Source organism: Saccopteryx bilineata, chromosome 4 (assembly GCF_036850765.1).
Source record: "Saccopteryx bilineata isolate mSacBil1 chromosome 4, mSacBil1_pri_phased_curated, whole genome shotgun sequence".
Taxonomy (NCBI): domain Eukaryota; kingdom Metazoa; phylum Chordata; class Mammalia; order Chiroptera; family Emballonuridae; genus Saccopteryx; species Saccopteryx bilineata.
This window is the reverse complement of record NC_089493.1, coordinates 181,145,978-181,158,422: the sequence shown is the minus strand read 5'-3', so window position 1 is coordinate 181,158,422 and position 12,445 is coordinate 181,145,978. Positions and strand designations below refer to the sequence as shown.

General features: G+C 39.7%; 1 protein-coding gene across 2 annotated transcripts in view; it reads left to right on the top strand.

Moving 5' to 3' along the window:
* Window positions 1-6,944: 6,944 nt before the first annotated feature.
* The window catches only part of SOX30 (SRY-box transcription factor 30), a 30,094-nt gene continuing 24,593 nt past the window's right edge, over window positions 6,945-12,445 (top strand). For both annotated transcript variants that reach the window (XM_066277451.1, XM_066277452.1), the window contains exons 1-3: window positions 6,945-7,973; window positions 9,838-10,077; window positions 11,442-11,621. In XM_066277451.1, the coding sequence (XP_066133548.1) occupies window positions 6,974-7,973; window positions 9,838-10,077; window positions 11,442-11,621 (1,420 nt within the window). In that variant the 5' untranslated portion in view covers window positions 6,945-6,973. The remainder of the gene's footprint in view (window positions 7,974-9,837; window positions 10,078-11,441; window positions 11,622-12,445) is intronic.

The following is a 12,445-nucleotide window of genomic DNA, read 5'->3' as shown; positions in this document are numbered from 1 at the left end:
GGTTCTAGCCACAGCAATCAGACAAGACAAAGAAATAAAAGGCATCCATATCGGAAAAGAAGAAGTAAAGGTATCACTTTTTGCAGATGATATGATCCTATACATCGAAAACCCCAAAGAATCCACAAAAAGACTACTAGAAACAGGAAGCCAATACAGTAAGGTCGCAGGATACAAAATTAACATACAGAAGTCAATAGTCTTTCTATATGCCAACAATGAAACAACTGAGAAGGAACTCAAAAGAATAATCCCCTTCACGATTGCAACAAAAAAAATAAAATACTTAGGAATAAACATAACAAAGAATGTAAAGGATTTATATAATGAAAACTATAAACCATTGTTAAGGGAAATCGAAAAAGATATAATGAGATGGAAGAAAATACCTTGTTCTTGGCTAGGAAGAATAAATATATTCAAGATGGCTATATTACCCAAAGCAATATACAAATTTAATGCAATTCCCATCAAACTTCCAATGACGTTTTTTAAAGAAATAGAGCAAAAAATCATCAGATTTATATGGAACTATAAAAAACTCCGAATAGCCAAAGCAATCCTAAAGAAAAAGAATGAAGCTGGGGGCATTACAATACCTGACTTCAAACTCTATTATAGGGCCACGACAATCAAAACAGCATGGTATTGGCAGAAAAATAGACACTCAGACCAATGGAACAGAATAGAAAGTCCAGAAATAAAACCACATATATATAGTCAAATAATTTTTGATAAAGGGGCCAACAACACACAATGGAGAAAAAAAAGCCTCTTCAATAAATGGTGCTGGGAAAACTGGAAAGCCACATGCAAAAGAATGAAACTGGACTACAGTCTCTACCCCTGTACAAAAATTAATTCAAAATGGATCAAAGACCTAAACATAAGACCTGAAACAATTAAGTACATAGAAGAAGACATAGGTACTCAACTCATGAACCTGGGTTTTAAAGAGCATTTTATGAATTTGACTCCACAGGCAAGAGAAGTGAAGGCAAAAATTAATGAATGGGACTACATCAGACTAAGAAGTTTTTGCTCAGCAAGAGAAACTGATAACAAAATAAACAGAAAGCCAAGTAAATGGGAAATGATATTTTCAAACAACAGCTCAGATAGGGGCCTAATATCTAAAATATACAAAGAACTCATAAAACTCAACAACAAACAAACAAACAATCCAATAAAAAAATGGGAAGAGGATATGAATAGACACTTCTCCCAGGAAGAAATACAAATGGCCAACAGATATATGAAAAGATGCTCATCTTCTTTAGCTATTAGAGAAATGCAAATCAAAACGGCAATGAGATACCACCTCACACCTGTTCGATTAGCTGTTATTAGCAAGTCAGGTAATAGCAAATGTTAGAGAGGCTGTGGAGAAAAAGGAACCCTCATACACTGTTGGTGGGAATGTAAAGTAGTACAACCATTATGGAAGAAAGTATGGTGGTTCCTCAAAAAACTGAAAATAGAACTACCTTATGACCCAGCAATCCCTCTACTGGGTATATATCCCAAAAACTCAGAAACATTGATACGTAAAGACACATGCAGCCCCATGTTTATTGCAGCATTGTTCACAGTGGCCAGGACATGGAAACAACCAAAAAGCCCATCAATAGATGACTGGATAAAGAAAGATGTGGCACATATACACTATGGAATACTACTCAACCATAAGAAATGATGACATCGGAACATTTACAGCAAAATGGTGGGATCTTGATAACATGATACGAAGCGAAATAAGTAAATCAGAAAAAACCAGGAACTGTATTATTCCATACGTAGGTGGGACATAATAGTGAAACTAAGAGACATTGATAAGAGTGTGGTGGTTACGGGGGGGAGGGGGGAATGGGAGAGGGATAGGGGGTGGGAGGGGCACAAAGAAAACAAGATAGAAGGTGACAGAGGACAATCTGACTTTGGGTGGTGGGTATGCAACATAATTGAACGACAAGATAACCTGGACTTGTTATCTTTGAATATATGTATCCTGATTTATTGATGTCACCCCATTAAAAAAATAAAATTATTATAAAAAAAAGAAAAAAAAAAGACTATAGCAGAAACCAATTTTTAAAAACCAGAAAAACAGTTAAGAAAATTAGGGAAACTGATAGTTGGTTCTTGGAAAAGATCTGTGCAGTTGATAAAATTTTAATAAAATGAGCAAGGAAAAAAGAGAAAAGATACAAGTTACCAAAATTAGGACTGAAAGAACAAATATTCTGAACCCTACTAAAATTAAAAGGGTTATAAAGGAAAATTATGAACAAACTCATGATGTGAACAATCTGGGACAACTTTGTTGAAATGGGCAAATTCATAGAAATTATAAAACTGCCTCAAGGTGAAATATAAAATCTGAATAGACCTTTGTCAAATAAAGACATTAAATTATTTAATTTAGATATTAAAAAATCTTCTTATAAAGGATAGTCCACACCTAGATGGCATTCTTTGCTGGTGAATCTATCAACATTTAAGGAATTAATAATACCAGTCAAACACAAACCCTTTCAAAAACAAGAGAAAGGAACATGTGGAAGCTCATTATACGTGACACCAGAACTGCAGACCGAGATACCACAAGAAACTACAGACCAGTACCCTTCATGACTATAAATGCTAAAAGTTTTAAAGATAAAGGAATCGGATCCAGTAATGTATAAAAAGGATTATGAAACATGACCAGCTGAAGTTTATCCAAGAATGCAGGTTAAGTTAACATCTGAGTATTAATTAATGTAATGTTCTCCTTAATAGAATAAAGCAGGCGTCAGCAAACTACAGCTCACAGGCCAAATCTGGTATGCCTTTTGTTTCTGTAAATTAAGTTTTATCAAAATACAATCACGCCCATTCATTTACATGTTCTCTATTATTGCCTTCATGCTACAGCAGAGTTGACTGGTTGCAACAGCTATCATATAGCTCACAAAACCAAAGAATAGTTATTATATGGCCCTTTCTGGAAAACGTCGCTGACCCCTGAAATAAAGTAGAAAGCCATATGATCATTCAATAGATGTAGAAAAAGCATTTGATAAAATCCAACAAAACATACATGATTAATCTCTCCACCAACTAGGAATAGAAGAAAACTTCTACATAAAATCTACAACTATCATCAAACTTAAAGACTAAAGACAATGCATTCCCCCTAACACTGGGTACAAAACAAGTGTGACTGCTCTCACTACTTCTATTCAACATTGACCTGGAGCTTCTATCCAGTGCAATAAGGCATGAAAATATGAATACAAAATCAATATACAACCAACTAGCAATGAAGTTAATAAAACAATTACATGGCCCTGGCCGGTTGGCTCAGTGGTAGAGCATTGGCCTGGCGTGCAGAGGTCCCGGGTTCGATTCCCGGCCAGGGCACACAGGAGAAGCGCCCATCTGCTTCTCCACCCCTCCCCCTCTCCTTCCTCTCTGTCTCTCTCTTCCCCTCCCGCAGCGAGGCTCCTTTGGAGCAAAGATGGCGCTGGGGACGGCTCCTTGGCCTCTGCCCCAGGCGCTAGAGTGGCTCTGGTCCCGACAGAGCGACGCCCTGGAGGGGCAGAGCATCGCCCCCTGGTGGGTGTGCCGGGTGGATCCCGGTAGGGCGCATGCAGGAGTCTGTCTGACTGTCTATCCCCGTTTCCAGCTACACAAAAAAAAAAAAAAAAAAAAAAAAAAAAAAAAAAAAAAGAAACCAGATGTTATTAGTAAGGACTGATTACTACTGGACTCCGAATTTTAAATATCATTGAGAATTAGCGTCTCTATGTTATGCTATCTGCACCAATGGAAACGCCTTCCTTTCATTCACGTCATTGTTTCCCGTACCCTTCCCAGAGACACCCTTTGCCCTGTCTCCTATTGGAACACTATTTGTGCTTCTGCCTGAATCACTGCATCCCAAATAGCTATATTTTAAAATCTCAAATAAATGCTTGTTGCCTCTCAAAAAAAAGAAAAGAAAAGAAAAGAAAACAATTACATGCACAACAGCATATTTAGGAATAAGTTCACTGGAAATTACAAAACATTGTCAAGAAAAAGACAATGTTCTGGAACTGGAGTGCAGTGATGGTTACATAACTTTATAAATTTCTTAAAACTCAACTTATAAACACAGACAACAGTGTGGGGGTTGCAGGAAGAAAAGGGGATGGAGGGAGGTGGAGGAGGGGGGAGTGGGGACAGATGGCGATGGAGACTCGACTTGGGGCGGTGAACACACAAGGTAATATACAGAGGAGGTATTACAGAACTGTGTACTTAAAACCTGTATCATTTCATTAACCAAAGTCACTGCAATAAATTCAATTTAAAATAAAAAACTAATAAAAAATTAAGAATTCACTGAATTTCATTTAACTATATACTTGTGATGAATAAACTTCAACAAGGCTGTTTAAAAAAAATTTTTTTTAAGAGTGCTTTCTGCTGAAAACACACTCCCAATATACTGTGTGCATTGCTGTCACAGAGGATTGTCACATGACTTTCTTTTGAACTGCTAATTCAGATTGGATTAACTAGTCTTGCATGAAATCAACACTAACCTGATTTATTTCTTTGCCTCTTATCAGCTGTTGTTTATGCCCATTTTTGGCTTTCTCAAAGTGCGGTTCAGGGACTGACTTAGAGAATCTGCTAGGGTTAACACCATTTTCATAACAATTCTAAGACAATATTTGCCTTCTTCACTATAATGTCTCATGAGTATAAAATGAAGCTTTCTGGAGCCTATATGACATGTGAATCACAACAGATTGAAAGCAGAAGCAGACATTAGACTACATTTTTTTTTTTTTTATTAAGCCAGACATTAGAGTCACAGTGCTATTCTTCTAACTTTGGGGAAAACATAGTTTTATCATGAAAGTATGTTATGGTAACATGTAATGGGTATAGTATTGACATCTTAAATTGATAACTAAATATTTTTAAAGTCCTCAAGTTTTAATTTAGAATATGGTAAATATTGATAAATAAAACCACATAAATAAAAACTCTTTGTATTCTTCAATCACTTTTGTGGGTGTAAAAGTTTCCTGAGATAGAAAGTTTGAGAAAGACTGCCCTTGTGTACCTGCCAGGTGTAAGAACTCCTGTTTGCCACATTTGACAACAGAGATTAGAAAGAGAATTGGAGCAGGTCTTCTTTCAGAGATAATTTGTGTTGGTTAAAAATATCATGTGTCAATCCTGGCCGGTTAGCTCAGTGGAAGAGCGTCGGCCTGGCGTGCAGGAGTCCCGGGTTCGGTTCCCGGCCAGGGCACACAGGAGAAGCGCCCATCTGCTTCTCCACCCCTCCCCCTCTCCTTCCTCTCTGTCTCTCTCTTCCTCTCCCGCAGCCAAGGCTCCATTGGAGCAAAATTTGCCCCGCGCTGAGGATGGCTCTGTGGCCTCTGCCTCAGGCACTAGAATGGCTCTGATTGCAGCAGAGCTACGCCCCAAGATGGGCAGAGCACTGCCCCCTGGTGGGCATGCCTGGTGTACCCCGGTAGAGCGCATGCAGGAGTCTGACTGCCTCCCCGTTTCCAACTTCGGGAAAAAAAAAAAAAAAAAATATATATATATATATATATATATATATATATATCATGTGTCAAGATAAATTTCTAGCCTTTAGTTAACACATCACTTAGAAATGTAGCAAATGTTAATACAAATTTTTTTTTCTTTTCCTTGGTGATATTTAATAATATATATGACATACATATATATATATATATATTTATTTATTTATTTATTTTACAAATTGTGATAAGAGCTCTAAAAGAAATGGTGGTATGACTACCTAAAGGAGATTGCACCTAATTTTCAGAGTCAGAGCATAGTTCTCTGAGGAAGTGCCAGTTGAGCTCAGTTTGAAAGATAAGTTGGAGTTAAAGGAGGCCTAGCATTGGGAACATATCCAATGAGGCAGGAGAGAGAATGATGGTCCAGGCAGTGAGGCTGGACCCCACACACCCAGAGCTAGAATGGTAGCCAAGTAGCAGTGCTAGAGCCAAAGGTATTTGGGATTTTTTAGGCTTTGCCAAGTACTTAGACCTTTTATCAGGTGGCCAATGAGAAGCCCTGGAAAGATTTAGGACAGTGGGGTGTGACAGAACTACATTTGTATCTTTATAAGATCCATGGCAGCTGGAGTGTAGGGGACAAGAGTGAAAATGAGGGAGACTATTCACAGGGCTACAGCAGTATCCAGGTGAAAGATGATGGGACCTTGGAACACAGCAATGGTGAGGAAAATGAAAGATATGAGTGAATTTGAGATGTGCCGTGCAAGTCAGGCCCACAGGGCTGCTAACTCAAGTTTAACTAACACAATCGCACAAAGTGGAACATCCTTTCCGGCAATGGAATCAACTAAAGGGGTTATTGAGAAGCTGCAAAATTTCACCCGTGGCATTGATCCAAGACCCTTGTGATGCTCAGGAGTCTATCGTGTATCCTGGCGGTGCAAACAACTGCACGTACAAGGTTGGATTCCCCAGTCCGCGTAAGAGACTCACGTAGCTTGATCCCTGGAGGTCAGTGGCACCGAAATACAGTTTCCTGGGCAACACCATTGTCCAGCGCAAAGAGCGGGGGAGGGGTAACTAAGGACAAAGTCATAAGAGAACTCCCGAAGAAAGGGAGAGTCAGAGAAAAATGGGGAAAATGGGCAGCACGTGCTGCAGCCGCGACCATCGCTAGTGATTCGAAGGACTCCGCACAAGGCGAGAGTGAAGGGAGGAGCTGGGGAGCGCGCCTGTGATTGGCCGACCGGGGGCACTGGGACGCTTGTGATTGGGCGAGGCCAAAACAGAGGGCTGCTTTTTGAAGCGCGTAGGGTTCTGGGTAGCAAAGGCCTTGGAAGGTTCTTAACCGAAAGAAGGAGGGGGAGGTCGCCAACAAACGGCTGAGCTCACAATCCGGTCCCGGAGTAGGCCGGGGCGTTCCCCCTGTGCCCATGGAGAGAGCCAGGCCTGAGCCGCCGCCTCTGCCACGTCACCTGCGGCGGGCGACCCCGCCGCGTCCACTGCGCCCCGCTCCGCCCCAGTTGCCGGTCGAGGGCACACCCTTTCGGGCAGCGGCCAGGGAGGTCCCTCCGTCGCCCCCAGTCCCGTGCGCGGCCGCCATTGCGACCGTGGCCTCGCCGTACGGGGAGGCACCGACAGCGGGCGTACCGCCCTCCGCACGGCGGCTGCTACAGGTGAAGCAGGAGCAGGTGTTGCTGCTGCCGCCAGGGCGACCACCTCAGGCCCTGGACGAAGACGCTTCGACTGCGCAGGCGCGGCTGCTGCAGCTGAGGCCGGAGCTCTTGGTGTTGCCGCCACCGCCCACATACGAGGGCGCCCCCTGCAGGCCCGACTTGCACCCGGTGCAGCCCCCGGCGCTACAGGTCAAGGCCGAGAAGCAGGAGCTGGGGCACGGCTTGGATACCTCGGTGGGGCCTCGGAAGGCCGTCGAGGCGGGCCCGAGGGCCTCCAGGACGGCCAAGGGGGAAGGCCTTGGATCGACCCTGGGGAATCGTCGAGGAGACCCGAAGAAGGGCAAGCTGGAGGCAGAGGAGGGCATGAGAGACAGGGAGAAAGGAGGAGCAGGCGAAGGCCTGATGGCCATCAGAGGAGGAATGATCAAAACGGAGGAGCCAGGGGGACTTCACGAGGACCGCATGCAGGACAGGGAGCCCGCGTCTAATGGGCTGGTCCATGGCAGCAAGGACGTCATCCTGGCTCAGCCGTCCGGCGCCTTTAGGCCACACCAGCAAGACCTCAGGATCCCTTTGACTCTCCACACCGTCTCCCCCGGGGCCCAGATCCAATTCCAGGGACCTCCACCTTCAGAGCTGATACGATTGACCAAGGTCCCCTTGACGCCAGTGCCTATTAAAATGCAGTCCTTACTGGAGCCTTCTGTAAAAATTGAAACCAAAGATGTCCCGCTCACGGTGCTTCCCTCAGATGCAGGTATTAGACAGCAGGGGAATCTGGTTTCCAGATTTCGTCTATGTTGCCCCATAGCTGACATGTGAGCAGTTCAAAAGTTAAAACTAGAAAAGTGAAATCATGGAACTGCTTCTTTTCAGGGCCAAGTGTGCGCAGGTATCACTTCGGATTGACTTGTACATACATCGTAAAATACACCAACACGTTCAAGATTACCAGTTTTTTAAAAAACTATTTTAAGGCCCAGTGAGGTTGAGATTTAGATATGACTAATTTTTACACACAAAAATAGAAATATTTTTGCTAGATAATACAAAGCCCTCAGTGTATATGCTACAGATAACATTTTTTAATACTATACTAAGAAGTATAGTATTTTCTTTTTTCTTTTTTTTTTTTAAGATTTTTTATTTATTCATTATAGGGGGGGGAGAGAGAGAGAGAGAGAGAGAGTGAGAGAGAAGGGGGGAGGAGCTGGAAGCATCAACTCCCATATGTGCCTTGACCAGGCAAGCCCAGGGTTTTGAACCGGCAACCTCAGCATTTCCAGGTTGACGCTTTATCCACTGCACCACCACAGGTCAGACCAGATAACATTTTAAAACACTGTAGAAGCTCAATATTTTTACGTGTATCAAAAAAACGGAGTTTAATTTAAAAATAATATTAAACAGGAAAGTTTTACTGAATTTTGAAGTTTTTCTTTTTTAAAAATGAACAGTATTTTTCTAGGAGAAAACAGTACATGATTAAATGTAACATTTATATATTGTAGAAGCTAAGAGCTTAGAGAAATTTGGAAAATGAAAATACTGTGAAATAAGCTAGAAAAATTGTTTTCAAAGCAAGACTATAGGTACAGTAGTAACAACTACAAGTAAATATTTCTATCCTTATTTCTATACATCATATTCAAATACATAGTTAGAAATTCTTATTTTAGGGATTAATTCAGATAAAACACTATGCCAATGAATGTCATGGGAAGTCATTAGTCTTGATATTTTCATTAACTTATATTTTTTGTTTTTGCTATTCTTTTTACTGATTCTTTTTCCTCACTCCATCCTCCTGCTTTTATCTACAGTAGTTTTTAAACATTTTTGTTTTCTAAAGGAAAGAGAAAGCTGTCTTTACAGTATTTATTTTATCCTTTGTGCATTAAAAGAATTTGTATATCGAGTAATTCTAAAAGAAAGAGAAACGTAAGAAGTTTATAGACAGTTGTTCCCGATGAATTATGGAAGAGATGTGAATTTAGTCAACTTCCTTTATTGTAATTTCATCTGGATCTGCGACTCAAAAAGTCACTTTTATCATTTTTCTCCCAGGACATGGGACTGGTATTGATGACCTATCTAGGCAAGAGCTTCACCTTCATAATGAAATACAACTAATATAGTATTATAAATATTTTGATTCAGTAGGCACTACAGAGGGATGTAAATGAATTTCTTTAAACTTTTTGGGACCACCTATGCAGTGCTAGGATTATAGTTATCAATCAGTCATAGTTCTTGTCCCCATTAATAGAATTTTTAATAGGCAATAAACTAAATGTCAATGGTTGTTAGAGGAATTGATAAAGCTCAAAGATGTAATAGCCAGCACTTTACTGTTTTCAACATGATTCTACAGTATCTTCAACAATATTATTGTTTTGAGGAAAAGAGGAGTCATTCTAAACTATGGTTTAGAATGCTGAATTCAGGTGTAACGAGTTCTGGAACACTGGCAGTTCTTTGGCTATATTGAAGTGTATATTTTCTCCAGATATTTTTTAAATAAATATAAATATAAATGGAAATATGTATAAATGGAGGTGTGTTTTACTTTGAAATTGTGTGTGACATGTTAATGTAGTCTCTTAATTTTTGTCATGTAGGAATACCAGATACTCCCTTCAGTAAGGACAGAAATGGTCATGTGAAGCGACCCATGAATGCATTCATGGTTTGGGCAAGGATCCACCGGCCAGCACTAGCCAAAGCTAACCCAGCAGCCAACAATGCAGAAATCAGTGTTCAGCTCGGGTTAGAGTGGAACAAACTTAGTGAAGAACAAAAGAAACCTTATTATGATGAAGCGCAAAAGATTAAAGAAAAGCACAGAGAGGAATTTCCTGGTAATCAAATGAAATGAACAAAGCTTCTAATTTCTTTAAATTAATTTATTTAGGTAAAGATTAGGTTAGGCTGTGATTGAAAGAGAAAATGTGTAATCTTTTTTTCTAATCAGATGTGTACAAGAAAGAACAATGGCTATTACACTAGTGATTGAATGGATTTTGGGCATTAGTTTCCTTAAACAGTACCAAGTGGAGGGAAATCTGGGCTTGTATTTGCTAACTAATGCAAACCAGGGAACCTGCAGTTTTACTGTGGTTTGGATGAAATATATAGATATAAACGTATGAAGGTAAAAGCTCTAGAGTGCTAGGCTATAATTTTGTAAACATACTAAAAAACAAAGTTTTAAAATTATAGCAATAGAAAAAAATGCAGTGCATACTTAAGGACAGTGAGAATGCAGAGATTAACACCATATTCTATTTTAATATTAAATAGTTAGCAAAACAGAGTCCTGCCTTCTGATTGATAGATTTATCTTCTCTACAATGTAGTTTGAAATGAATTCTGATTTCCTCCTCAGCAGTAAAGACATTAAGATTAAACTTGGATAGATATAGAGTGGTAGCACCCAACATGACTGTGCATGGTAATAAAAGAATTATTTTTTTCTGAAGTTGTGAGCAAAAGGTTCCTTGTAGGGGTAGTGAGGTCAGAGGCAGTGATTATAGGGAACCAAAGATTCCCCTTGTTATACCATGGCTATAACTGCCATACTCCACTCTTCTGACTTTGGAAGGAAATTAGGCTGGACTTGCAGACCATCAAGGTTAGGTGAGTGATTCTTCCTAAACTGGACATAAAAATAGTGATTGCTCATTTGTAGCCATTTCAGTGTAAGATACAGACATTTATATCTTATAGAAAGTAAGGAAACAGGAGGAAATGAATACTGTCTTACTGGGGCATTGTTTCATAGAGAGAAGAAAAGCTTTGAGATTCAAATTCAGTACCTTTAATGTTGATTCCACTACTGAGTCAGTGTGTCTTTGGATAAAAGACATTTGATTTTGCCCTTCCTTTAAATAATGGATTACAAAATTGGCCACTAGTTGGAAGCTGTATGGATATACATGCTAAAATGCACAGAAATAATGTCATAGAATTGGAAATGCTACTTTAGACAAGAACTTGTTTCTTTTTAACTTAAAAAGTGTTATGGACTTTTAATACAGGGTGGAACAAAAGTAGGTTTATAGTTGTGAGTATGCCAGTTTATTCTTGTATTATTATTTATTGTATTATTTTTCATATCAACAACTATAAACCTACTTTTGTATCACCCTATATGTAAAGAACCATTGAAAGGCTAAATAGGGTCTGTATGTTCAAATTAAAAATAGTTTATCTTCTTCTATAGGTTGGGTTTATCAGCCTCGGCCAGGGAAACGGAAACGCTTCCCTTTAAGTGTTTCCAGTGTATTTTCTGGTACCACACAGAATATCACCTCTACAAATTCTACAACAATTTATCCTTATCGCTCACCTACCTACTCTGTGGTCATCCCCAGCCTACAGAACACCATCATTCATCCAGTTGGTGAGTTGTGTTTTATTATAGATGATGAATTTTTACAGATTTTATTTATTGACTTTAGAGAAAGGAAAGAGAGAGAATGGGAGAGAAGGAGCATGAAACATCAACTTATAGTAGTTGTTTCTTATATGCGCCTTGACCAGGCAAGCCCGGGGTTTCGAACCTGCAACTTCATTTCAAGTCAGTGCTCTATCCACTGCACCACCCCAGGTCAGGCTGTAGATTATGAATTTTTAAATAGCTGTGTGAGAATTTTACTTCAGATTGAAAATTTGTTTCTGTTAGCTTAAAAATTAGAAAAACAATATTAAGGGGGAAAAATAGAGAAAGTGAAAACATTAAATCGGAGAAGGAAAATTTTCAGTGGACATCAAAGAACTTGGTTTGCCAGAGTAGCAAATATACCTAATGTGTAAAACTTAAGACCTTTTAAGCAAATCAGGATGAGCCATACATTAGGCAGATAATGACTGGGGTAATTCAATAGGAAATAGGAGTGTCTTTCTACGCCTGGCATAAAACAATGTCTTGTTGATGGTGTACAAGGCACCCTGTCCTGGAATTTAGTGATGATGACTGATCTGTGAACACTCTTCTTTTGCTGCTCTAGAAAAGCAATGAAAGTAATCTATTTTCTACCAAATATTTGGTTCATTACATTGTCTTTCCTAAATTTCTCCTCTTTTATCAGTTCTTTACAACATATCTATCTGTTGTATTTAAGAACCCAAAGTTAAGAATCTGGTACCTTAACAACTTGTTATAGGGCTATCTATAACCTACTTTAACCACATCTTAGGCAGATACATTCACTACCTAAAGCTACT